Source organism: Mesoplodon densirostris, chromosome 16 (genome assembly GCF_025265405.1).
Source record: "Mesoplodon densirostris isolate mMesDen1 chromosome 16, mMesDen1 primary haplotype, whole genome shotgun sequence".
In the NCBI taxonomy this organism is placed as follows: domain Eukaryota; kingdom Metazoa; phylum Chordata; class Mammalia; order Artiodactyla; family Ziphiidae; genus Mesoplodon; species Mesoplodon densirostris.
In genome coordinates, this window is record NC_082676.1 from 37,934,055 (window position 1) to 37,956,539 (window position 22,485).

Sequence of the window (22,485 nt, forward strand, 5' to 3'; positions counted from 1 at the left end):
CCTGGGTGCCTGTCTCCTCCTATGCCTCTGCCCTCTCCCTGAACCCCACCACTAAGTCTAAGTATGTCTCATGCAATATTTGGGGTATACTTATACTAAAAGATTATTCATACTGTTTATCTGAAATTCAGATTTAACTGATCATCCTAGATTTAGCCTACCCATATGTAAAACAGGGGAGGCAGGGAAGTTCCGACAGGATCTTCTCTCTCCAGGGTCCCTCTTAGCTCCAGCTACACTTATAGAAAAACCTCAGGTTGACCTGGAAGTGGTCTGGAGGATGTTACATCCCTTGCAGAATAAGAGGAGAGCAAGGTGAAGATGGGAAGCAGGGTGGAGAGGATGGCCTTCACATCAGAGAAAGACAGAGGGAAGCAGAAGTTCCTTGAGGCAGTCCAATCCTGGAAGGTTTCCTGAAGGAGGAGGACGTTCATGGTTACTTTGACGCTGAGAAAGAAGGGAGGTGAGTTAAATGACTCTGGTGGATGGCTCCCCCTCCCTTAATGGAAACTGGGGAGGGTTGGGGGTCTCCTCATTTAAGGAAGTCTCCTGAAGATAAGTAGAAGATATCTTCCCCTTTATATGAAGATTCTATAGAGTGAGGACAGGGTCTCATTTCAGCAACAAATTACTACCATTTCTAGCTAAGATTTGTCAAGCACTGACCACTTGCCAGGGTCCTGCCTACACTTCCTAAGCCCTTTATGTGGGTTTATTCATTGAATCCCTTCAACAACCAAATGGGGTGGGTGTTTTTCCTTATTTTACAGATGAGGAAACAGAGGCACAGAGATACTGAGTAATTTGTCTGAGGTTCATAGAGTGAAATTTGAGTCCAGGTGTCCTGGCCCTGCACCGGCCATGTAACAGAGCCTGTGCTGGGGGCTGGGATTGGAAAAATGACACAAACTCTGTCTCACAGGGGACCTCGAGTCTAGCAAGGAGTGGGGATGTGTGAGTCTTTAATGACTCTGGTACAGGTCAGGCTGGGATCAGGGCTGGGACAGAGTGTGCTGGGAAGGTAGGACTGATTCTGCCTGTGGAGGAGGAGGTGTGTGCTAGGCCAAAAGGATGGGTCAGTTCTTCAGTAGTTTTAGGACAAGGCATTGGGAGGGAGGGCATTCTTTTTATTTTTATTTTTGGCCACATCACGCAGCTTGCATGATCTTAGTTCCCCGACCAGGGATTGAACCCGGGCCCTCAGCAGTGAAAGCATGGAGTCCTAACCACTGGACCACTAGGGAATTCCCATAAAGGGCATTCTAGGTAGAGGGACGTCTTGGGCAAAGGCAGGAGAGGTGTAGAGATGCAGTGTGAGATTGGGGAATAGTCAAGAGTCTGGCTTGACTGGAAGGGGGTCTATAGGCAAGTATGAGATGGGGGAAAAGGAAAAAGGAAGAAAATCATAGAGGAACACAGACATTAGACAAAGAAATGCAGACCCCATGAGCCATAAAAGAGGGGAGGGGGCACTCAGCCCAGGAGTGGCATGTCTGCCTCAGCTGGGCCAGGACTGCACAACTGCCTTGGGGAGGTGGAGGGAGGACTTGCCCAGCTGAGGGGACTGACTGTCACTTTGCCAAAGGTCTTGGGTCTCATTCAACTCTAGATCCAGCCCCAGAACAGGACCTTTGTTAACAAAATAACACACTTGTAAATGTCGGCAGAATTGGGTGAAGAGGATTTGTCGACAGGTCAAAGGTTTAGGGGTGAGAAAGGCTTTCCTGATTTGAGCCTAAGTGCCTGGTAGGATGCTGACTGTCTAAATCAAATAAGGGGGCATGGGGGAAACTGACTGTGGGCAGAGGTGGGAGATAGTTCATCGAAGGGTTGCTGTGGGGTGACGTCCAGGAGGCTGCTGTCCTCAGGATGGCAGGTAATGTCTGAGCCTCTCACAAGGAAGATGGTGGAGCTCTGAGGCTGCTGGGGGTATCAGGCTGCTTATTTCTTCAGCCTGGATTGACACCTCCCGTGTACCTAGCCCCGTGCTTGTGGGAACATGTTCATAATATGGTAGGAGAGTGTCCCCTTCAGCAGAAAGATAAGACAGCTGAAGTCAGAGCCTTCACTTTTTATGAGGTTCAAAACAGCTACAAATGATCTGTTGTTTAGACTCCTGTGTCTATATACCAAAACTATTTTTATCAAAACAAAGGAATTCCACACCCGTTAGAATGGCTAAAAAGAAAAAGAGTAAGCATATAAAGTGTTGGTAAGAATATGGAGTAACTGGAACTCAGATACTGCTGGTGGGTATGTTAAAACAGTTTGGAAAACTGTTTGGCGGTTCTTAAAATGTTAAACAGACACCTACCACCTGACCCAGTCATTTCATTCCTAGGTATTTAGTCAAGAAAAATGAAAGGCTATGTCCATACTAAGACATATACAATGTTAATAGCAGCTTTGTTTGTAAAAGCCTTAAACTGAAAAAAAAAAAAAGCCTTAAACTGGAAACAATCAAAAGGTCCAGCAACAGGCGAATGGATAAACAAATTGTGGTATATCCATACAATGAAATATTATACTGAGATAAAAAGGAACAAACTGATAAATGCAACAGTCTGGATGAATAACAAAAGAATTATTCTGAGTGAAAGAAGCCAAATAAGAAAAATAGTATACACTGTATGATTCCATTTATGTAAAATTCTCAAAAATGCAGTCTAACCTGCAGTGACAGGAAGCAGATCAAGGTTATCTGGGGATGGAGTTGAGGGGTGTGGGAGAGACTGGAGGGAGTGATTACAAAAGAACATAAAGGAACTTTTTAAAAAATTAATTAATTTATTTATATTTTTGGCTGCATTGGGTCTTCATTGCTGCACGTGGGCTTTCTCTAGTTATGGTGAGCAGGGGCTACTTTTCATTGTGGTGTGCAGGCTTCTCATTGCAGTGGCCTCTCTCGTCACGGAGCATGGGCTGTAGGTGCGCGGGCTTCAGTAGTTGCAGTGCGTGGGCTCAGTAGTTCCGGCTCGCGGGCTCCAGAGCGCAGGCTCAGTATTTGTGGCGCATGGGCTTAGTTGCTCCACAGCATGTGGGATCTTCCCAGACCAGGGCTTGAACCTGTGTCCCCTGCATTGGCAGGCAGATTCTTAACCACTGCACCACCAGGGAAGTCCTGAGGTCCAGATTTTAAAAGGGATGTGTGTGTGTGTGTGTGTGTGTGTGTGTGTGTGTGTGCGTGCGCGCTGGGATAACTGGATATCCACAAGCAAAAGTATGAAGTCAGATCCCTACCTCACACCATATACAAAGACTAACTCAAAATGGATCAATGACCAAAATGGAAGAGCTAAAACTATAAAACCCTTAGAAGAAAACATAAAGGTATAATAAATCTTTATGATCTTGAATTAGAAAATGGTTTCTTAGATATGATGCCAAAGTACAAGCAACAAAAGAAAAAAATAGATAAATTGTACTTCATCAGACTTTTCATAAAAACTTTTGTGCATCAAAGGGCGCCATCGGGGCTTCCCTGGTGGCGCAGTGGTTGAGAGTCTGCCTGCCGATGCTGGGGACGTGGGTTCCTGCCCCGGTCTGGGAGGATCCCATGTGCCGCGGAGCAGCTGGGCCCGTGGGCCGTGGCCACTGGGCCTGCGCGTCCGGAGCCTGTGCTCCGCGGCGGGAGAGGCCACAGCAGTGAGAGGCCCACGTACAGCAAAAAAAAAAAAAAAAAAAAAGAAAAGGACACCATCAAGAAAGTGAAAAGACGACCTACAGAATGGGAGAAAATTATAAACCATATATCTGATAAAGGACTAGTTTCCAGAATATATAAAGAACTCTTACAACTCAAAAATAAAGAGACATGGGACTTTCCTGGTGGTGCAGTGATTAAGAATCTGCCTGCCAATACAAGGGACACAGGGTCGAGCCCTGGTCCGGGAAGATCCCACATGCCACGGAGCAACTAAGCCCGTGTGCCACAACTACTGAGCCTCTGCTCTAGAGCCCGTGAGCCACAACTACTGAGCCCATGTGCCACAACTACTGAAGCCCGTGCACCTAGAGCCCATGCTCCGCAACAAAAGAAGCCACCACAATGAGAAGGCCACGCACCGCAATGAAGAGTACCCCAACTCGCCACAACTAGAGAAAGCCCGTGTGCAGCAAGAAGACCCAACACAGCCAAAAATAAATTAAATTAATTAATTAATTTAAAAAAATAAAGAGACCAATAACCAACTGAAAAATGAGGAAAGTGTCTGAATAGGCTTTTCCCCAAAGTAGATATAAAAATGACCAATAGCACATGAAAAGATGGTGAACATCATTAGTCACCAGAGATATGCAAAATTGAAATCATGAGATAACACTTCACACCCACTAGGAGAGTTATAAGAAAAAAAGATAGACAATATCAAGTGTTGGTGAAGAAATTGGAACTTCATACATTGCTAGTGCAAGTGTAAGATGGCACAACTGCTTTGGAAAACAGTCTGGCCTTTCCTCAGAAAGATTAAACATGGAATTATCATATACCCACTCATTGGTATATAAGCAAGAGGAAAAAACATGTCACATAAAAACTTGTATGCCAATGTTTATAACAGCATTATTCATAATAGCCAAAAAGATCAAACAACCCCAATGTTCGCCAACTGATGAATGGATAAACAAATTGTGGTATATACATAAAATGGAATATTATTTGGTATAAAAAGGAATCAATAGATATACAATGGAATATAATTAGGCCTTAAAAAGGAAGGAAATATTGACATGCTATACAACATGGAAGAACCGTGAAGACATTATGCTAAGTGAAATAAACCAGTTGCAAAAGGACAAATACTGTATGATTCCACTTATATGAGGCACCTAGAGTAGTCAAATTCATAGAAACAGAAAGTAGAATGGTCGGTGTCAGGGGCTGGGGTGAGGGGGGAATAGTGAGGGAGTATTTAATGGACATAGAGCTTCAGTTTGGGAAAATAAAAAAGTTCTGGAGATGGATCGTGGTGATGGCTGCAGAACAAGGGGAATGGACTTAATGTCACAGAACTGTATACTTTAAAATGATTAAAATGGGAAATTTTATGTCACATATGTACCACAAAAAAAATCAAAAGGAATCATTACTAATAAATTCTACAACATGAATGAATCTTTAAAACATTATATTAGGACTCCCCTGGTGGCGCAGTGGTTAAGAATCCGCCTGCCAATGCAGGGGACACTGGTTCGAGCCCTGGTCCAGGAAGATCCCACATGCCACGGAGCAACTAAGCCCGTGCACCACAACTACTGAGCCTGCGCTCTAGAGCCTGTGAGCCACAACTACTGAGCCCACGTGCCACAACTACTGAGCCTGCATGCTACAACTGCTGAAGCCCGCGCACCTAGAGCCTGTGTTCCACAACAAGAGAAGCCACTGCAGTGAGAAGCCCATGCACTGCAATGAAGAGTAGCCCCCGCTCGCTGCAACTAGAGAAAGCCCATGCACAGCAACGAAGATCCAACGCAGCCAAAAATAAACAAACAAATAAATTTATTTTAAAAATTATATTAAATGAAAGAAGCCAGTCACAAAAGACCACATATTATAGGATTCCATTAGTATGAAATGTCCAGAACAGGCAAATCTATAGAGACATAAAGTAGCTTAGTTGCCTGGGGCTGGTGGTCGGGGTGGGATCTGGGGGAAATGGGGAGTCACTGCTAATGTGCACAGAGCTGCTTTTTGAGGGCGATGAAAATGTTCTAAAATTGTGCCAATGGATCCACAGTTCTGTGAATATACCAAAAACCATTGAATAGTACAATTTAAATAGTTGAATTGTATGGCATGTATCTCAATAAAGCTACTTTTTTTTTTGAGGGGGTGGTGATTGAATCCTTGGAGAGTAATGAATTTAAAAACTGAATTGGGCTTCCATGGTGGCACAGTGGTTAAGAATCCGCCTGCCAATGCAGGGGACACGGGTTCAAGCTCTGATCTTGGAAGATCCCACATGCCGTGGAGCAACTAAGCCCGTGCGCCACAACTACTGAGACTGCGCTCTAGAGCCCGCGAGCCACAACGACTGAGCCCTCGCGACACAACTACTGAAGCCCACAAGCCTAGAGCCCACGCTCTGCAACAAGAGAAGCCACTGCAATGAGAAGCCCGCGCACCGCAAGGAAGAGTAGCCCCCGCTCTCCTCAACTAGAGAAAACCCGCGCGCAGCAACAAAGACCCAATGCAGCCAAAAATAAATAAATAATTTTTTTTTTTTTTTTTTTTAGAAAAAGACTGAATCAGGGAGCAGAACCATGAAGATGAAGTGTTCTCTTTCTCCAGTCAGCCCCTGGAAGACAGTAGGTACCCCATAAATTAAATCCAATGGATCATTTCTAGAAAGAGGAACCCATTGCAGTTGCTGTTTTCGGAGAACCGACTAAGTGCCAGGCATTGTGGTAGACACATATCAAGTCACCTAATCCTTCAACTACCCGTTTTACAGATGATATAATTGAGATTCAGGGAATTAAGGACTTTGCTCTTGGTCACATAGGAAGTGGCAGAGGTCAGAATGGGACCCGGGTCTGTCTGACTTCAAAGCTAAGTCTAAAAATTGACCCTAACAATTATTAATTTTATATAGAAGTTTTCAGGCTTACCCCAAAGTATTAATATAACGAATAATACAGTGCACACCTGTGTACTCTCACTCAGCCTAAGAACTGAACTATCTCTTAATGCCATTGAAGTCCCCTCTGTCTCCTCCCTGATTCCATCCCTGTTCTGCTAGACAGCCACACTGCTGAATTTGGTATTTATTGTTCCTGTACTTTTACTTTGTACGTACCTCCAAGCAATAATATAAAGTTCGGTTCTGCATGTTTCTAAACTTTACATAAACAGTATTATACTGAATGTAGTCTTCTGAGGCTGTCTTTTTTTCACTGTATTGTTTGTGAGATTCAGCCAACTTGACATGTGTAGCTGTAATTTGCCCATTTCTGTTGCTGTGTAGTATGAAGTGTTCCACTATATTGGACATTTGGGTTGTTTCCAGTTTTTCATCATTACAAGTAGAGCCACTGCAAACATTCCTGTTCTTGTCTCCTAGTCCAAGACAGCAAAAATTCCTAGGAGTTTGTGTTAGTTTCCGATCGCTGCTGTAACAAATTACCAAATTAGTGCCTTAAAACAACACATTACATTTCTGGATGTCAGGAGTCTGAAATGGGTTTCACTAGGCTGAAATTAAGGTATTGGCAGGGGCGCACTCTCTCTGGAGTCTGCAAAGGAGAATCAATTTCCTTGTCTTTTCTGGTTTCTAGAGGCTGCCTGCTCGTGGCTTCTTCCTCCATCTTCAAAGCCAGCAACGTAGTGTCTTCAAATTTCTCTCTCACTCTGACCCTCCGATTTTACTGTCACACCTCCTTCTCTGATTCTGACCCTCCTGCCTCCCCCTTATAAGGACCCTTGTGATTACACTGGCCCCACCTGGATGATCCAGGATAATCTCTCCATCTCGAGATCCTTGATTTAATCACATCTGCAAAGTTCCTTTCACCATGGAAGGTAACATGTTCACAGGTTCCAGGGATTAGGATGTGGACACCTTTGGGGTCTATTATTCTGTCTACTGCAGAGGGGAACAGCTGGGTAGTGTGATACGAACACCTTTGAATTACGAGTTTGTCAAACTGCCCTCCAAAGTGAATTGATTCTCTCTCCCACTAGCAGTACAAAAGCATTCCTGTCACTTCCCATCCTCACCAACACTTGATATTATCTGACTTTTTAATTTTTGCCAACTTGACACCTGTGAAATGTCTGGACTCTGACTGCTATGCGGTCAAGAAAGAGATGATGGTCAATGGCGTTGAATGTGAAAAAGAAGGGCCCTGGCAGTAAGAAGCAGTCCATGACCTTGGCTAGTGCAGTGCGCTTGGAGTGGTGGTGGTGGTGGGGGTGAAGTCAGACTGAGTCAAGGAATAAGGGGGGGGGGCGGGTATGAGGAAATGGATGCAGGGAGTACAGAGTCTAGATGGTATGTTGGTAGGCTTGGACTGCCATAACAAAATACCACACACTGGGTGGCTGAAACAAAAGATACCTATTTCTCATAATTCTGGAGGCTGGAAAGCCCAAGATCAAGGTGCCAGCAGATCTGGCTTCTGGTGAGAGCTCTCTTCCTGGTTTGCAGACAGTGGCCTTCTAGCTGTGACCTCACACTGGTGGAGAGAGAGAGAACTTTGGTCTCTTTTCCTCTTCTTATAAGGGCACTAATCCCATCCCATCATCAGGCCCCATCCTCATGACCTCATCTAAACCTGATTACCTCCCAAAGGCCCCATGTCCAAATATCATTACATTGGGGTTAGGGCTTTGACATATCAGTTTTTGGGGGAAGTACTCAGTTCATAACAGGGTACTTTCAAAATATTGGGTGGGGGTGGTGAAAGGAAGGTATCAGTCTAAAGGCAGAAATTAAAGGTGAAAGAGACAAAGAAAGAGACATAACTACCACAGTGGGGGAGGCATCCTGGAGGGGCAGGTGAAGGTGAGACCCACAGCAAGGGTACCTGGGCTGGCTTTGGAATGAGGGGAGGCTCCTCCTCCTGGAGGAAGGAGAGAAGAAAGGGCACTGGGGCAGGTGCAGAGAAGATCCAAAGAGGTGGGGCAGGAAGTGGCAGAAGCTCTCCCATGTGATGGGCAGTGGAGTCACCTACTGAGGGGGTAGGACTGGGTGTAGGAGGTCTGAGGAGTGTAGGGAAGGTTCACAGGGCCGTTGTTGTGGGATTCCACAGGGGGCCCACTGGGCTGAACAAAGGGGGATTGGTGATGAAGAGGGGACAAGCCAAGGCAGGAGCTCCCATCAGATCTCACCAGGGCCTCTTAGAGTGAAGACTGCCTCTTGCCCAGCCAAAGGAGGGCCGGACAGGGGGAGTGTCTAGGAGACCCCTGGAAGCTTAGTGGAAACAGTGGGTCTGGAGGATGCAGATCAGAACCAGGGAGATCATAGCCAGGAAACTGGGAAGTGTGGAAGAGCTCTTGATAATACCCAGGACCGTGGTGGAGGGACATCAGGGACTGTGGGGCACACAATGCAGCCTGGGGAGGTAGAGAGGGCTTCCTGGAGGTGGTGATGTTCCAGCTGAGTCTTGAAAAGGAAAACCAAATTTCAGTTGCCATAAAAATGTGGAAGAAGTGTTGCCTTCACAGTCTATCAGCAAGTCTGTCTTGCCCCACTCCATCAGTTTTGTCTCTTTCTCAGACATCTCCACCACGCCCCCTGTGCTCTTGCTGGATTGAGAAAGTCCTTGTTGGGCACTTTCAGTTTCTATGCCTTGGCTTATGGACTTCTCTTTGGTTTCACTATTTTCTCCTTCAACTTCAGAACTCCTATTCATCCCTCAAAACCCAGCTCAAATGTCACTTCTGCTGGTGAGCCTTTCTGTGCCCTGGTGCCACCTTGGTGCTTTTTTTTTTTTTTTTTTTTTTTTGCTGTACGCGGGCCTCTCACTGCTGTGGCCTCTCCCGTTGCGGAGCACAGGCTCCGGACACACAGGCTCCGCGGCCATGGCTCGCGGGCCCAGCCGCTCAGCGGCATGTGGGATCCTCCGGGATCGGGGCACGAACCCGCGTCCCCTGCATCGGCAGGCGGACTCTCAATCACTGCGCCACCAGGGAGGCCCTTGGTGCTTTTTTAGTAGTGTGGTGAAGTGGAAAAAGCTCACTCGCTACTGTTTGATTTTAGACAGGTGACAATCTCTGAGTGTCTGTTTCCTGACAATGGCACTGGCCAAGCCTAGTTGTGAAGATAAGGTACATGACATCTTCAGGCATCACATGGGACTCATAAAGGAAGACATCAAGCCATGACACCCACCATTCTGTCTTGTACTAAAGTAAGCTGAGTGAGAATGTGACTCTGACTTAATCCATGAGCTCTTAGAGGGTAGAGACAATGTCCCGACAGGGCCCAGCCCAGTGCCCAGCATGGAGGCATCGTGTGCTCCGTGGACACTGCACATACAGGAAGAACTGAGATTGTCTGTCGTTTACTTGTAATGTGACTTTGGGGAGGTGACATCATCTCTGAGAATCTGTTCCTTCATCTTTAAAATAACAATAACTCGTATTAGGTATTCATTTAACTACAGGTAAGGGATACAACATTCACTACCTCTAATCCTCACATTGTGTTATCATCCTATTTTATGGAAAGGAAAACTGAGGCTGGGGGAAGTGAATGACTTGTCCAAGTTAGCAGCGGGCAGGAGCTCCTGGCACCCGGCCAAATTCAGAAAATTGTGCGAATTCACGGGGTAAATGTGAAATAGCCTTGCAAACTGTAAAGGCCTGGGGTGGGAGAGTCCGCGCCTGGGGGCGTGGTGAATGATGGCCGGGAGGAGAGGAAAGGAGAGGCGCCTTAGATATCCGGACGGCGTGAAGAGGATGGGTTGCCAGGCGATCTGCGGATGCGGGAGGCGCGGCAAGGCGCGGCTCGGCCGGGGTGGAAAGAGGCGCGGCTTGCCCCCTCCCCACCCCACCCCCAGCCTCCACGCCGCGGCCCCTTTAAGAGCGGGCGGGGCGCCCTCTAGCGGCGGAGCGGCGCGCGCTGCCGGAGCCAGAGCCCCAGCCGGATCCCGGAGCCGGAGCGGAGCGGAGCCGGGGCGGAGCGGGCCGAGCGGGCCGAGCCAGCAGCCGAGCTGGGGGCGCGGGCGGGCGGCATGTACCGGGCCCGGGCGGCGCGGGCGGGGCCGGAGCCCGGCAGCCCTGGGCGCTTTGGGATCCTCAGCACCGGGCAGCTCCGGGACCTGCTTCAGGATGAGCCCAAGCTGGACCGGATCGTGCGGCTCAGCAGGAAGGTAGCGCGGGGGGCGCGGGCGGGGGGCGCGGGGGACGGGCCGCGGCCTGCCGGACCTGCCAACCGACCGAAGGGCCGCGCCGGCCGGGCCGAGGGGCCTCCGGAGCCTGGCACGTACGAGTGGGCCCGGCGGAGCCGCCCCCGGGGGAGGGGGCGCCCTGAGCTGGCCTGGGGCGGGTGGGGCGCCGGAGACCAAGGGAGGCGCCCGTGCACCCCCCGGGATGGCCGCGAGGCGTGTCCTACAGCGGCTGCTCCAGGGAGGTGTGTTCCGGGGGGCGCAGGGCGGCTGTTTGTGGGGGCCCTGGTTCGCACACCCACGTTCTGTAGGGCCAGAAAGGGGAGGCGCCTTCCATGGGGAGAACTAGGGGCCTGTGTGACACCTGGGGGGGCCGTTGGGAGGGCGTCCGTGGTCTGGGAGTGTAAGAGGGGGCTTTATGTCTTCCGGTGGGGAGGGGTACTGAAAGCTGAGGCGTGTATTCCATAGGCCACCATAAGAGAAAGTTGTATATTTCACAGGAGATAGGCCCGGGCTGGTTGTCTTCGGGGGGGCAGAAAGGGAAAGTGTACATTGGAGGGAGGCAGGCAGGAGGGGCGTGTGCATCCTATAGGGGACAGATGGAGGGTAGTGCGTTCTCCAGGGGCAGGGAGTGGAGGCTCGGCCCGCCTAGTAACAAGGAAATAGCGTTCTCCAGGGCCAGGAAAGAAAGGGGTCTGCTTTCTGCAAGAGAAGGAAAGCTGGGAGCAGGTGCTAGGGGATCAGGGAGGAAAAGGGGGTGTGTATTCCTTGGGGTGTGGGGATTCCACTGGAGGGCAGAGGAGGGGGTGCGAGGGAAGAGAGGGGGGTTTGAGGGGGTGCTTTGCAGGGACAGGGTGAAGACATCACTGGAGAGTAAGAGCAGGGGGTGGGAGTGTTTTCGGCACAAACACCTGAGGAGGAAACAGACAAAGGCCTGGAATGAGAGGGAAGCTGCCCATGCATGGAAAATGGGACAGAGGAGGGAGGGGGACTCCTCGGGGACCTGAGCAGACATATTAATTGAAAATTAAAAATTAACTAACATTTGTAGAGGTCTTCGTAGTTTTCCTCACTTAAGTCTCACAACAACCCTATAAGGTAGATGTTTTTAGCTCACTTTGTGGAAGAGGAAACTGAGGCAAAGCGGGGTCTGGGCTCTTATCGTCCCTCCACCTGTTGGCTCGCCATCCTGAGATTGGGGTGCTTTCGGCTTGGCCCGTGGGCACTGTCGCCCAGGGTGGCAGTAGGTGGCCATGGGCAGACACTCCCTGAATGGGCCTCTGGGCTCTTCCCTGCCGGCAGTTCCAGGGCCTGCAGCTGGAGCGCGAGGCATGCCTGGCCTCCAACTACGCTCTAGCCAAGGAGAACCTGGCACTGCGGCCCCGCCTGGAGATGGGCCGCGCTGCCCTGGCCATCAAGTACCAGGAGCTTCGGGAGGTGGCCGAGAGCTGTGCAGACAAGCTGCAGCGACTGGGTGAGGGACAGCTGGGAGAACTGCCTGGGGTGGGGGGCAGCTGGCCATCTGGCTGGGTGGCCTTGGGAAGTGCCAGGCTCTGAAGGTTGGGACTTGGGCAGACCTATTCCCCAGGCAAGTTTGAGGGGTGCTACTGCTGGAAAATTACCGAGTTGGGAAAGTGAGCAGTCGATGGGTAGAGCTGGGTTCCAGAGGCCAAAATGGGGCCCAAAACCCAAGGGCCTGGGGTGCTCTAGGAGACAAAGGCCCTGCTCCCTCTTTCGGACTAAGACTGGGGGGGAGGAGCATAAATGGATCCGACAGGCATGTTGTGCAGATGAGGAAACTGAGGCTCCAGAGAGGGGAGGGGAAGCATAGAATCACACACAGGGTCAGTGAGAGTCAGGTCTGGGCCCTGGGTGACAGGCCCTGAGGGCAGGGGCTAATTCACTCTGTCCCTCTGTGGCCCTCAGAGGAGAGCATGCACCGCTGGAGCCCCCACTGTGCGCTGGGCTGGCTGCAGGCTGAGCTGGAAGAAGCTGAGCAGGAGGCTGAGGTGAGAGAAGGGGCAGCTGGGCCTGGGGACCGGGAGGGGTGTCCCATCCTATCATCATCCCCCTCCCCTCAATTCTTACATTGCAGGCTTGAGAGCCCCCCTTCCAGGAAGCCTGCCCTGAGTGCCTGGCTCCCAGGAGTGCCCGCTGCATTGCTGTCCTCACTGGACACAAGGCCCACCGTCCCCACCTGTAACTTTTCCCCCAACTTCCTGTGAACATCTCAGGGCAGCTTAGGCTGGGTCTACAGAGGAGCTGGGACAGATGTCTCAGTGCTGGGTTGGGAGCACAGTGCTCAGTGAGTTGAAGAGGTGGAGGAGGAGGGCCCTGGCCCTGATGAGAGACATCTGTCTACTTCAAGTGTGTCTCCATCTCTGATCCCGCCTCATCCCTGGCCCAGCAGGTCTGGTGATAGTAAGGAAATCAAGGCTTGAGAGTAGAGGACGTTCATCCTCAGTCACTCAGCAAGTGGCAGGCCCAGGCTGGAACTCAGGTGCCCCATGCCCGAGCTGTGGGTGGTCGCCATCGGGAGGGATTCAGGGTGGGAGGAGAGAGGACCAGCCCTCAGTCTTTGGTCATGTTCCTCCCAAACTGTCCTTTCCCTCCTGTCCCAGGAGCAGATGGAGCAGCTGCTGCTGGGGGAGCAGAGCCTGGAGGCTTTCCTGCCCGCCTTCCAACGAGGCCGTGCCCTGGCCCACCTGAGGCGGACCCAGGCGGAGAAGCTGCAGGAGCTGCTGAGGCGCCGGGAGCGGTCTGGCCAGCCAGCCCCCACTGCTGCTGCGGATCCCCCCAAATCCTTCCCTGCTGCCGCTGTCCTGCCCACTGGGGCCGCCCGGGGGCCACCAGCAGTGCCCCGGAGCCTGCCCCCCTTGGACTCCCGCCCAGTGCCCCCGCTGAAGGGCTCCCCCGGGTGCCCTCTAGGCCCAGCCCCTCTGCTGAGCCCTCGGCCCTCGCAGCCAGAGCCCCCCCACCGGTAGGATCCAGGGTATGGCTCCCCACTGGGGGGCCCAGACAAACTTGATGCGTGGCTCCTCCTCCTCCCCCACCGCCGGGGTGGGGGGAGGGGCAGGCCCCTCCCCCTGGCCCTAGACAGGCCCTGGCCCCGGAGGCTGAACTGGGGAGGAGGGTCACCTGGAAGATGCCCAGAGAGGGCCGGGAGTGGGGTGGGCGGGGTATTATGCCTCTGCCGCTGAGGAAACTCCGCCTTTTTTTCTCCCCGGCTGGGGCCTCCCGGGTGATGGGCCAGCCCCAGTGAAAGAACTTTACTCATGGGGGCCTGGGAAGATGCCCACTTCCTTCAAGGGCCCTGCCTAGGGGGCCTATCGCCCCCTGCCACTCCACTAGGCTCGCACAATGCCAAGGCTGACAGGAGTGTTTTCCATCATGTCCTGAGCCTACCTTTCCCCCAGTTCTGGGGTCCACCACCTAGGAGCCAGGTGGTCAGGCCCCAGCTGTGGGGCAGGGCCATGGGGCTATTACCTGCCCGGCTCATGCTCCAGACCCTGGGGCAAGGTAGGCCAGGGGCTTCTGACCTGCACCAGGTGAGAGTGGGCCCTCCCCCGGAAAGACCATTCTGTATTTTTCTGTCCCCGTCTCCTTAGAATGGAAACTTTTTGAGGGCAGGTCCTTGTCTTTGTATGTTCTGTCCCCAGCCCCGCCTCCCAGGGGCCGTCAATAAATGTGATGATGAGGATGACGATGCTGCCTGACTCCTCTCTGCTCCCTCATCCAGCCACTCTGCTGTTGCAGCCTCCACATCTCAGCTCCTGTGCTTCCTACTCTCGAGATGCCCTCCTCTCCTCTCTGCCCATCCAAAGCCCGGCTGTCCTTCAGGTCCAGCACTGCTTCTGCCTCTTCCATGAAGCCTTCTCTGATTACCAACCCATGGGAGTCTTCCCTAACTCTTAAACTTCCCAGCACTTCTGGCCAGAAGCACACTGCTCCATCACAGTTCTCCAACTGCCTCACCTGTATGCACCTTCTTTTCCTGGGTGGCCTGTAAGCCCAATCAGGATGGTACCTGCTCCTTCTCTGGCCTGCCAAATGACCACCCCCACTGAGTGATGGAGAGGGTTCTATAGGGCTGAAGCTACCTGTCTTCAGCTCGGGTAAACATTAGGTGGCCAGCTTGGCTGATGACTGTGGGACAAGAAGATGGGAGAGTAGGAATATGTCTTGGATCAGCTTAGGTCAAGTAATGAGAGGAAGTTTGGCAGGAAGTCACAGAAGGTCCTGCAAGTAAGAGGGGACAGTCAGAGTGCTGTAGAAGCGAATGTGATCTTGGTCCATGTTAGTGGGGCTATAACCATCTAGAATGAGGCAACTGCTGGTTTGGCTTTACTTTTTACTGAAGTTTTAAACTCTAAGGGAACCCCAAAACAGCACCTTTGGAGTATAATGAGAAAGAGGATTGGGGCTAAGTCCCCTACGGAACAGTTGAGGGATCTGTGTTACATACAAGTACGTGATGGCTAGCCTTTGAGTCTCTAAAGGACTGCTTCACGTAGAGCGAGACGTTAGAGTCAAGACCAAGGGGTGGAAACCACTGGGAGCCAGATTTTGGCTCAGTATGAGGCCCTTGATCCACGGGTGCTACGGCTCTGGTAGGCTGGCCCCCATCCCTAAAGATGAGTGAGCAGCACCTGAGTGACTGCTTGATGAGCTCTTAAGAAATACAGGCAATAGTTAGAGGGACTGGCCCACCCGAGCTCTTGGAAGCCCCTCAAGTGCAGTCGGATTCACCCCCAGCAGGGGCAAAGCACTGACAGTGCCCACTTGAGAAGCTTCATCCCACAGTGGCCGTGGCTCTCCTGCTCCACACTGCTAGCGCTTGATGTGCTGGAGACAAGGGACGCTGGGGAGGACACCAGGTGCCTGCCTGAGATGACAGAAGACTGAACAGCCCCAGAAGACCTCCCACATTCTCCACACAGCCTGGGGCAAGCCGGGCCCCTCTCGGCCTGGCCTCCCACTTCTGGTCCATGCTTCTAGGGAGTTTTTTGTTTGTAACCAAAAGGAAGAAGGGCTAATGGTGGTCATGCCTGAGCCTCCCTCCACTATTGTGAATTGGGGAGCGGCCTCTACAAGGCAGAGGCTAATGTCCACAGTCTGGTTCAGCCTCCCCTCCCCAGGGCAGGTAAGAAGAAGAGGAAGGAATGACCCAGGCAAGGGAGGGACTGGGAAGGGAGAAAAGTATTACCATGAGAACCAGATGGGGTCCTTCAAAAGGCCTTCCACACCCCTCACCTTCCTCAAGAGCTCAGACTCAGTTTTAGAGCACGCAGGGAGTGAGGCCCCTCTGTATTCAGCTCCAGCGTGAAAAACACCAAAGACCTGAGGCAGGTGGGTATAGATACCACCAGAGTGGAATGGGCCTAGTTCTGGGCCATGGGAAAGGCTTAGAGTTGGATGGTTAATAAACTTGATTAACCCCTCTGCTTGAAGGTACATGGAATATTCTGGAAAGTTCCAGGCAGTCTGGGCTCTCCTGCCAGATCACTTCTGGAACTTTCTATTTCCAGGTCTGGGGTCCCAGGGAATGCTCCTGGCTATAATCCTCTGTGAGAGAGAATAAACTTGAGGTAGACCCTCAAGGGGCCCATGAGAAAGGTCCTACCTATTGCAGGCCACCAGTGCTTTTACAAACCAAAACCAAAAATTGCCCAAAGGGCTTCTCTCGTGGCTCAGTGGCTAAGAATCCACCTGCCAATGCAGGGGACACAGGTTCGAGCCCTGGTCCAGGAAGATCCCACATGCGGTGGAGCAACTAAGCCCGTGTGCTACAACTGCTGAGGCTGCGCTCTAGAGCCTGCGAACCACAACTACTGAAGCCCCCGTGCCTAGAGCCTGTGCTCTGCAACAAGAGAAGCCACTGCACTGAGAAGCCTGTGCACCGCAATGAAGAGTAGCCCCCACTCGCCGCAACTAGAGAAAGCCCACGCACAGCAACGAAGACCCAACAAAGCCAAAAAAAAAAAAAAAAAAAATTGCCCAAATAACAAAACTCTCACTCCTTTTTGATAAAAACAAGGTGTTCCTCCCCCTCAAGAAAGTCTGTGTACCTCCCTGTTTGGAAATCACTAGCTTCTGCATATTTTCCTAAGCCTCCCACCTTGTTTTCCAAATTTGAAACATAGTAACATTCAATGTACTTTTGTGTGCCCCCTCATCAAGGCTTACTGAGCTCAACCTTTACCACTGAATCATGTGGTCACTGCAAAGCCATCGCTAAGAACTTGCCCCTGACCTCCCAGGCTAGAGAGAATCTAATCGTTTCCAAGAGACCAAGCTGGACTAGCTGAGGGTTTATCCCAATTTATACAAGGATTTTACACAAAAGATTGAGTGCAGGAATCGGTGTTATTGTACCAAGGGACCTCTGGCTTTGTTTGGGACCTTGCCACTGCTGTAGACCTCTCAAAAGATTCTTCTTGTCCCACAATGAAAATAAGACTTATACTCTGCCTCCCTGCATAAAGTGTGAGCTCTTTTAATAACATAGGAGGTAACCTAGGGATCTGCAAATTCAAATGCCTGTAGGGGCCAGGTCACAGTGCAAAGCAGCTGTTTCCACAAAGTACACCCTCCCCCATTTTCCTGGAAATGCATGACCCCCCCGCTTTTTTCTGTTTTCCTCTTAATAGACATGGGATACAGAGAGAGAGATTTCTCTACTAAGAGCAAAATGGTGCAAGTGTGTGCATCACGACCTCTGACACATCCCCTCTGCTGGTGAGAGTGCAGCAGCCCAGGGAGCAAGGTCCTATCTGAAAGGCAGACCTTACAGCTTCTCCCAGGCGGTCATGAAAGTATGGGAGGAAGCTCAATGGCGGCACATTTTCTCATTCTTTTGAGAGAAGTCAGAAATCTAGATTTTTATGCAAAGTCTTCCAAGTTTTGAATATTGCCTAAAGTTAAGACACTGTGCTAGCCGCAGCCAAATGCTGTGTGCAGGTCAGCTGTGGCCTGTGAACCACAAATCTCGGTCAGTTCTTCGTCCTCCAGAAACAGGCCTTCTTTTGTCTAGCAGCAGTCCCCTCCCAGGACCGAGGATGTGAACACTGACAGGGCAGAGGCAGGATGGGAGGGCCAACCCACCTCAAGACTAGCGACGGGGCCCCAGGTTTGTATAGCCTTAACAGACAGTGGCAAGATGGCTAGATCCATAGTGACGCTATGACCTTACAACAGATGGTGAAGGTGAGCTCTCTGCTTCTGGGGGATGAGAGCACCTAGCAATCCCCAGCATATGCAAGTTCATGAGGTCCAGACTCAGGTCTTGCTATCACCCTAAAACACTAACAGAGGGACCCCAGCTGCTTTGCACAAACCTGATGGCCCCCAGGGCTCCAAGCCTGGCCTGAGAGCCAAGCCGCTGAGGGCAGGCAAGGTGCGCCTTCTACAGTCCTGCTCAGAGGCAGGAGACAGTGTGTGACCTCATCACAGGGCTGAGGAACTGAGAGGGCAAAGGCCAGGAGAGAGCACTTAACTCCAGAGAGTGAAGTAACACCGCTACTTACCAGCTGTCCCTTCTCTCAGCCTCCCTTCATGGGATCTGGTGACATTCCTGGAAGCCCAAAGGCCCGAGACAAGACCCCTACTCCTCGCCATTTTCCATAAGCAGGTGTGGTGGCCACTCACTTGGGCTCCACCCTTGGTGTCTCAGCTTCAGGCTGTGGCTATAAGGGATGGAGATATATATACATGGTCAGTAATGACCAACGGACAACTCACTGGCCTAAGGTAGGCTATTCTTATTCACCTTGGCTCATGCTGGGACCATTACAGAGGGCAAGGTGCACTCAGCGAATGAAATGCCAGAACCGCAGAAGGAAGCAAGAAATCTTACTCCTTCAGCACTGGAATGTGTAAAGGATCTTTTCACCCAGCAATAAACAAAGGACAATGGAGGGGAAAACAGTTAGGCTCAGGAGGAATAAAACGAAGTCCTGATCAAGCCCAAAGACAATATCACAATTGCCTAGACATGTACACCTTTGATTCCTATCCTCTTGTCCGTGTCTCCCCATTTAGGATCTGTGTGTGCTGCTCACTCAGCCTGGTACTCTTCTTCACCCCTTACCCAATGAGCACAGCATGGAGCAAGCTGGGCCCCTCTTGTCCAAAGTCTCTCTTCCTAGGTCCAAACTTATAGTTTTGTTTCAGTCTGTGACCAAAGGGAGAAAAGGGACTGAAGCTGACCATGTCTCAGCCTTCCTCCTCTATCAGGAACTGGGGAGCAGCCCCTAGAAGGCAGGGGCTAATGTCCATGGCCTGGTTTAGCCTCTCCTTCCCAGGGCAGGTAAGAAGCTGAGAAAGGACAACTGCAGGGGGGCCAGAAAGGGAGAAATGATGTAACAGGAGCCAGCTGGGGAGGGTCCTTCAAAAAGCCTCCCACACATCTCCCCTCCCATGAAGAGCCCAGATTGAGTTTCAGGGACAGTAGGGAGTGGGGTCTCTCAGAGTTTAGCTCTGGCCTAAAAAAACCAGAAGCAGGGCTTCCCTGGTGGCGCAGAGGTTGAGAGTCCGCCTGCCGATGCAGGGGACACAGGTTCGTGCCCCGGTCCGGGAAGATCCCACATGCCGCGGAGCGGCTGGGCCCGTGACCCATGGCTGCTGAGCCTGCGCGTCCGGAGCCTGTGCTCCGCAACGGGAGAGGCCACAACAATGAGAGACCCACGTACCGCAAAAAACAAAAACAAAAACCAGAGGCAGGCAGGATGGCACTATAGAATAGAGTGGGCCTAGTTCTAGGCCTAAGGAGAGGCTTAGAGTTGGATGATTAATAAATTTTATTGACTACCCTGTTTGGAGTTGCATGGAGTATTCCAGAAGTTTCACAGAGTCTGGACCCCACCACTCCAAACCTTCTGGGTCTATCTCCATGTTCTGGGGCCCGAGGGAATGTTCTTTACTGTGATCTTCACTGAGAGAAAACAAATTTGAGAGATCTATGTCAAAGAGCCCATGAGAAAGATCCCAGATTATCACAGACCACTAGTGCTTTTACAAACAAGACCCAAAAGAACCCCAACCCCATTTGATCGAAACGTTGATAGAATCTTGCCCCAAGGACACTGTTATGCCCCAACTCCTTGGTTGAGAATCACCAGCCTCTGTACCTTTTACTAAGCTTCACTTCCTGCAGTTTGAAAAGACTTTCCCTCTTGTTTTCCAGATATGAAACATAATAACATTAAATGTTCTTTTTTAAAGTACATATGCCCTTGCCCCCAAACCAAGGCTCCATGAGCCCAGCATGTCTGAACCAGAGTAGGCTTAAATCTTTACTACTGAATCATATGGTCACTGCAAAGCCACTAAGAGTTTGCCTCCAACCTCCAAGGCTAGAGAAAACAGAATGGTTCCCAAGAGACCAAGCTGCACTAGCTACGGGTTTCTCCCAATGTATCCAAGGACCGCCACAAAAGATTGAGTGCAGGAATTGGTGTTAATATAGCAAAGCACCTCTGGCTTTGTTCAGAACCTACTTAGGCCCTTACCTTTGTAGATCTCCTGCAAAGGTTTTCCTACCCCACAGCTTTACGCTCCACAGTACATACCTGAGTACCTACCATCTCACAGCTAAGCCACACCCCACGTGCAGTGATTCACGGTTAAGAGAACTGGATTACCACAGCTCTAGCCAAGTGACAACCCACTGCACCAATTAGGAAAAGAGGAAACGAACAACAACCAAAAAACCCTCAGCCAGCTCTGAATAAGGAAGTGCGCTTCCATCCTGTGCCTCCTGTTACTCAACAGTCCGGTCTACTCAAACTCCCCCAATTCCCACAGCTTCAAGTAGCCATGTTTCAAGGACTTGGCTTGTAGGGCCTGCGATAAGCACTGCCAGCGAAACAGGAGGCTGGGCCACACTCAGGTGACTCAAAACTCCCAGTTTGTTGCTCTATTTTTGGGAAGGGAGGAGCTGCACAGTTAGCAATGGGGCTGGCTGGTCAAGGGATGCCCAGGTGCCAGGCACAGTGTCCCAAGGACAAATCTGACTCTACTGGCACTATATATATATATTTCCCCCCTGCTGCTGCAGCATGTGGGATCTTGGTTCTCCAACCAGGGATTGAACCTGCGCCCCCTGCAGTGGAAGCACGGAGTTTTAGCCACTGGACCGCCAGGGAAGTCCCTGGCATCATACTTTAATCACTGAGCCTATTAGAACATGGATAATCAAGTGTGACAGAACGAAAGAGAGCAAACGATTTGCTCCTCTGCCATCACGTCCACAGAGTAACCTCTCCGAGGTCATACATAAGATAAGCATGGGCACAGGAAGGCTCATTCCTTACGCTCACGACCTTGCTTTCTTTCCCACTCCCACTCACCACCAACAGAAGGCGGAGTGGGGTCTGACCACCAAAGAATGGCCAGGTTCCCACAGATCACATCTTTACCCTACACTGGGTCTCACCTGTGGCTTGGGGAACTCACAGAAAGACAAGTTTCTTATAACCCCAGAATTTTTCTTTTGGCAGTCGCAATTGGTCACATTGCACGTTTCAAGGTTACAGAGGAGCCCCACAGCAGCAGACGAGTCTTGCTCGGAGCTTTACAGGAAAGCCACAGCAAGTGTTCCAGAAATTGACATCTGGAAGCAGGAACCCCAGGGCCTCCAGGAAACCCCTCACACTCGGGCTTTCGGGACTCCTCATTGGGAGCCTTTTTCTTGGGCATCAAAAAGCCTCCTTTTCTGGACCAGAGGGGTAGGGATATGCAGGTCAATGGCTAAGCTGGCCGGGTGGGGAAGGGAAAGGGGAGAGCAGTTCCTTCGGACCCCAGTAGAGGTAGACAACAGTAGACAATGGAGGCAACGGGTTCAAGAAGACAGGAAAGGCCGTTTTCTTGGGGGTGGGGGGGGCGGTGGCGCGGCTGCTCCCCTTCCCTCCGCTCTCCGATTAAAAACGAAAGCCCATGATGATGAAAACTGTGAGCAGAACCAAGAATAAAGCCGTGTCTCGGGTCTCGTCCCAGCGTAAGCCCTTCTTGGCCCGGTCCTCCTGCTGCTTGCGAAGGGCCTCCCGCCGGGCCCTCAGGCGCCGCTCGCGCTCCAGCTGCTCGCCGTAGTGCGCCTGGTAGAAGGCGTCAAAGTCGAACATGGTGCGGTTGGCTCCCGACGAGGCCTGACCGCGGCCCTGGGTCCGAGAGGCAGGCGGCTGGGTGCGGGGCGAGTCGGGCTCGGCGGCGGGCGTCTTGGAGGGCCGGACCCCGGGGCCGCGCAGGTCCTCGTCGCTGAGCAGGCCGCGGTCATACTTGCGACGCAGGGTGGTACTGCCCAGCACCACGTAGGCCTGGGAGATGCGCGTGAAGCGCTCGGCAGCCTCGGCGCTCCCGGCGTTGCGGTCCGGGTGGTAGAGAAAGCTCTGCCGGTAGTAAGCCGCCTTGATCTGCGCCTGCGTGGCCGTGGAGGGGACGCCGAGCAGCTCATAGAGCGCCGTGCGCGAGTACGGGCCGTCGCTCCGGGAGTAAGTTCTCGCTTTTAGGCCCAGGCCCGATCCCAAGTTTTGTGGAACCCCCCGGGCCTGCCACAACCTCCACAGTAATAGCCGCGACCACCTCACATCGCGCTGGGCAGCCATCTTGAATGAGTCAGGCGGGCGGTGCAAGATGAACTGGCCAATGGGAGCCGTGCGT

At 51.6% G+C, this 22,485-nt stretch overlaps 3 protein-coding genes across 3 annotated transcripts in view; 1 reads left to right on the forward strand and 2 right to left on the reverse strand.

Moving 5' to 3' along the window:
* The window catches only part of MLXIPL (MLX interacting protein like), a gene marked incomplete at its 5' end in the record, with an annotated part of 50,263 nt that extends 31,881 nt beyond the window's left edge, over positions 1-18,382 (reverse strand). Inside the window, one exon of the mRNA XM_060079200.1 lies at positions 18,357-18,382. Within this exon, the coding sequence (XP_059935183.1) occupies positions 18,357-18,382 (26 nt within the window). The remainder of the gene's footprint in view (positions 1-18,356) is intronic.
* DNAJC30 (DnaJ heat shock protein family (Hsp40) member C30) lies at positions 335-22,430 on the reverse strand. The gene is made up of 3 exons (XM_060078442.1): positions 21,266-22,430; positions 18,357-18,515; positions 335-413 (listed from the first exon to the last, which is right to left on the reverse strand). The coding sequence occupies exon 1, from the start codon at positions 22,428-22,430 to the stop codon at positions 21,750-21,752; it is 681 nt and encodes a 226-aa protein (XP_059934425.1). The 3' UTR covers positions 335-413; positions 18,357-18,515; positions 21,266-21,749.
* VPS37D (VPS37D subunit of ESCRT-I) lies at positions 10,647-13,986 on the forward strand. Its single transcript, XM_060078430.1, has 4 exons — positions 10,647-10,815; positions 12,133-12,304; positions 12,757-12,839; positions 13,452-13,986. The coding sequence occupies exons 1-4, from the start codon at positions 10,678-10,680 to the stop codon at positions 13,812-13,814; spliced, it is 756 nt and encodes a 251-aa protein (XP_059934413.1). The 5' UTR covers positions 10,647-10,677; the 3' UTR covers positions 13,815-13,986.
* Positions 22,431-22,485: the final 55 nt, after the last annotated feature.

Coding starts and splice junctions, on each gene's coding strand:
- VPS37D (XM_060078430.1), top strand. CDS start 10,678: ATGTACCGGGCCCGGGCGGCGCGGGCGGGGCCGGAGCCCGGCAGCCCT. Junction 12,305..12,756: donor AGACAAGCTGCAGCGACTGG/GTGAGGGACAGC, acceptor TGTGGCCCTCAG/AGGAGAGCATGCACCGCTGG. Junction 12,840..13,451: donor AAGCTGAGCAGGAGGCTGAG/GTGAGAGAAGGG, acceptor CTCCTGTCCCAG/GAGCAGATGGAGCAGCTGCT.
- DNAJC30 (XM_060078442.1), bottom strand. CDS start 22,430: ATGGCTGCCCAGCGCGATGTGAGGTGGTCGCGGCTATTACTGTGGAGG.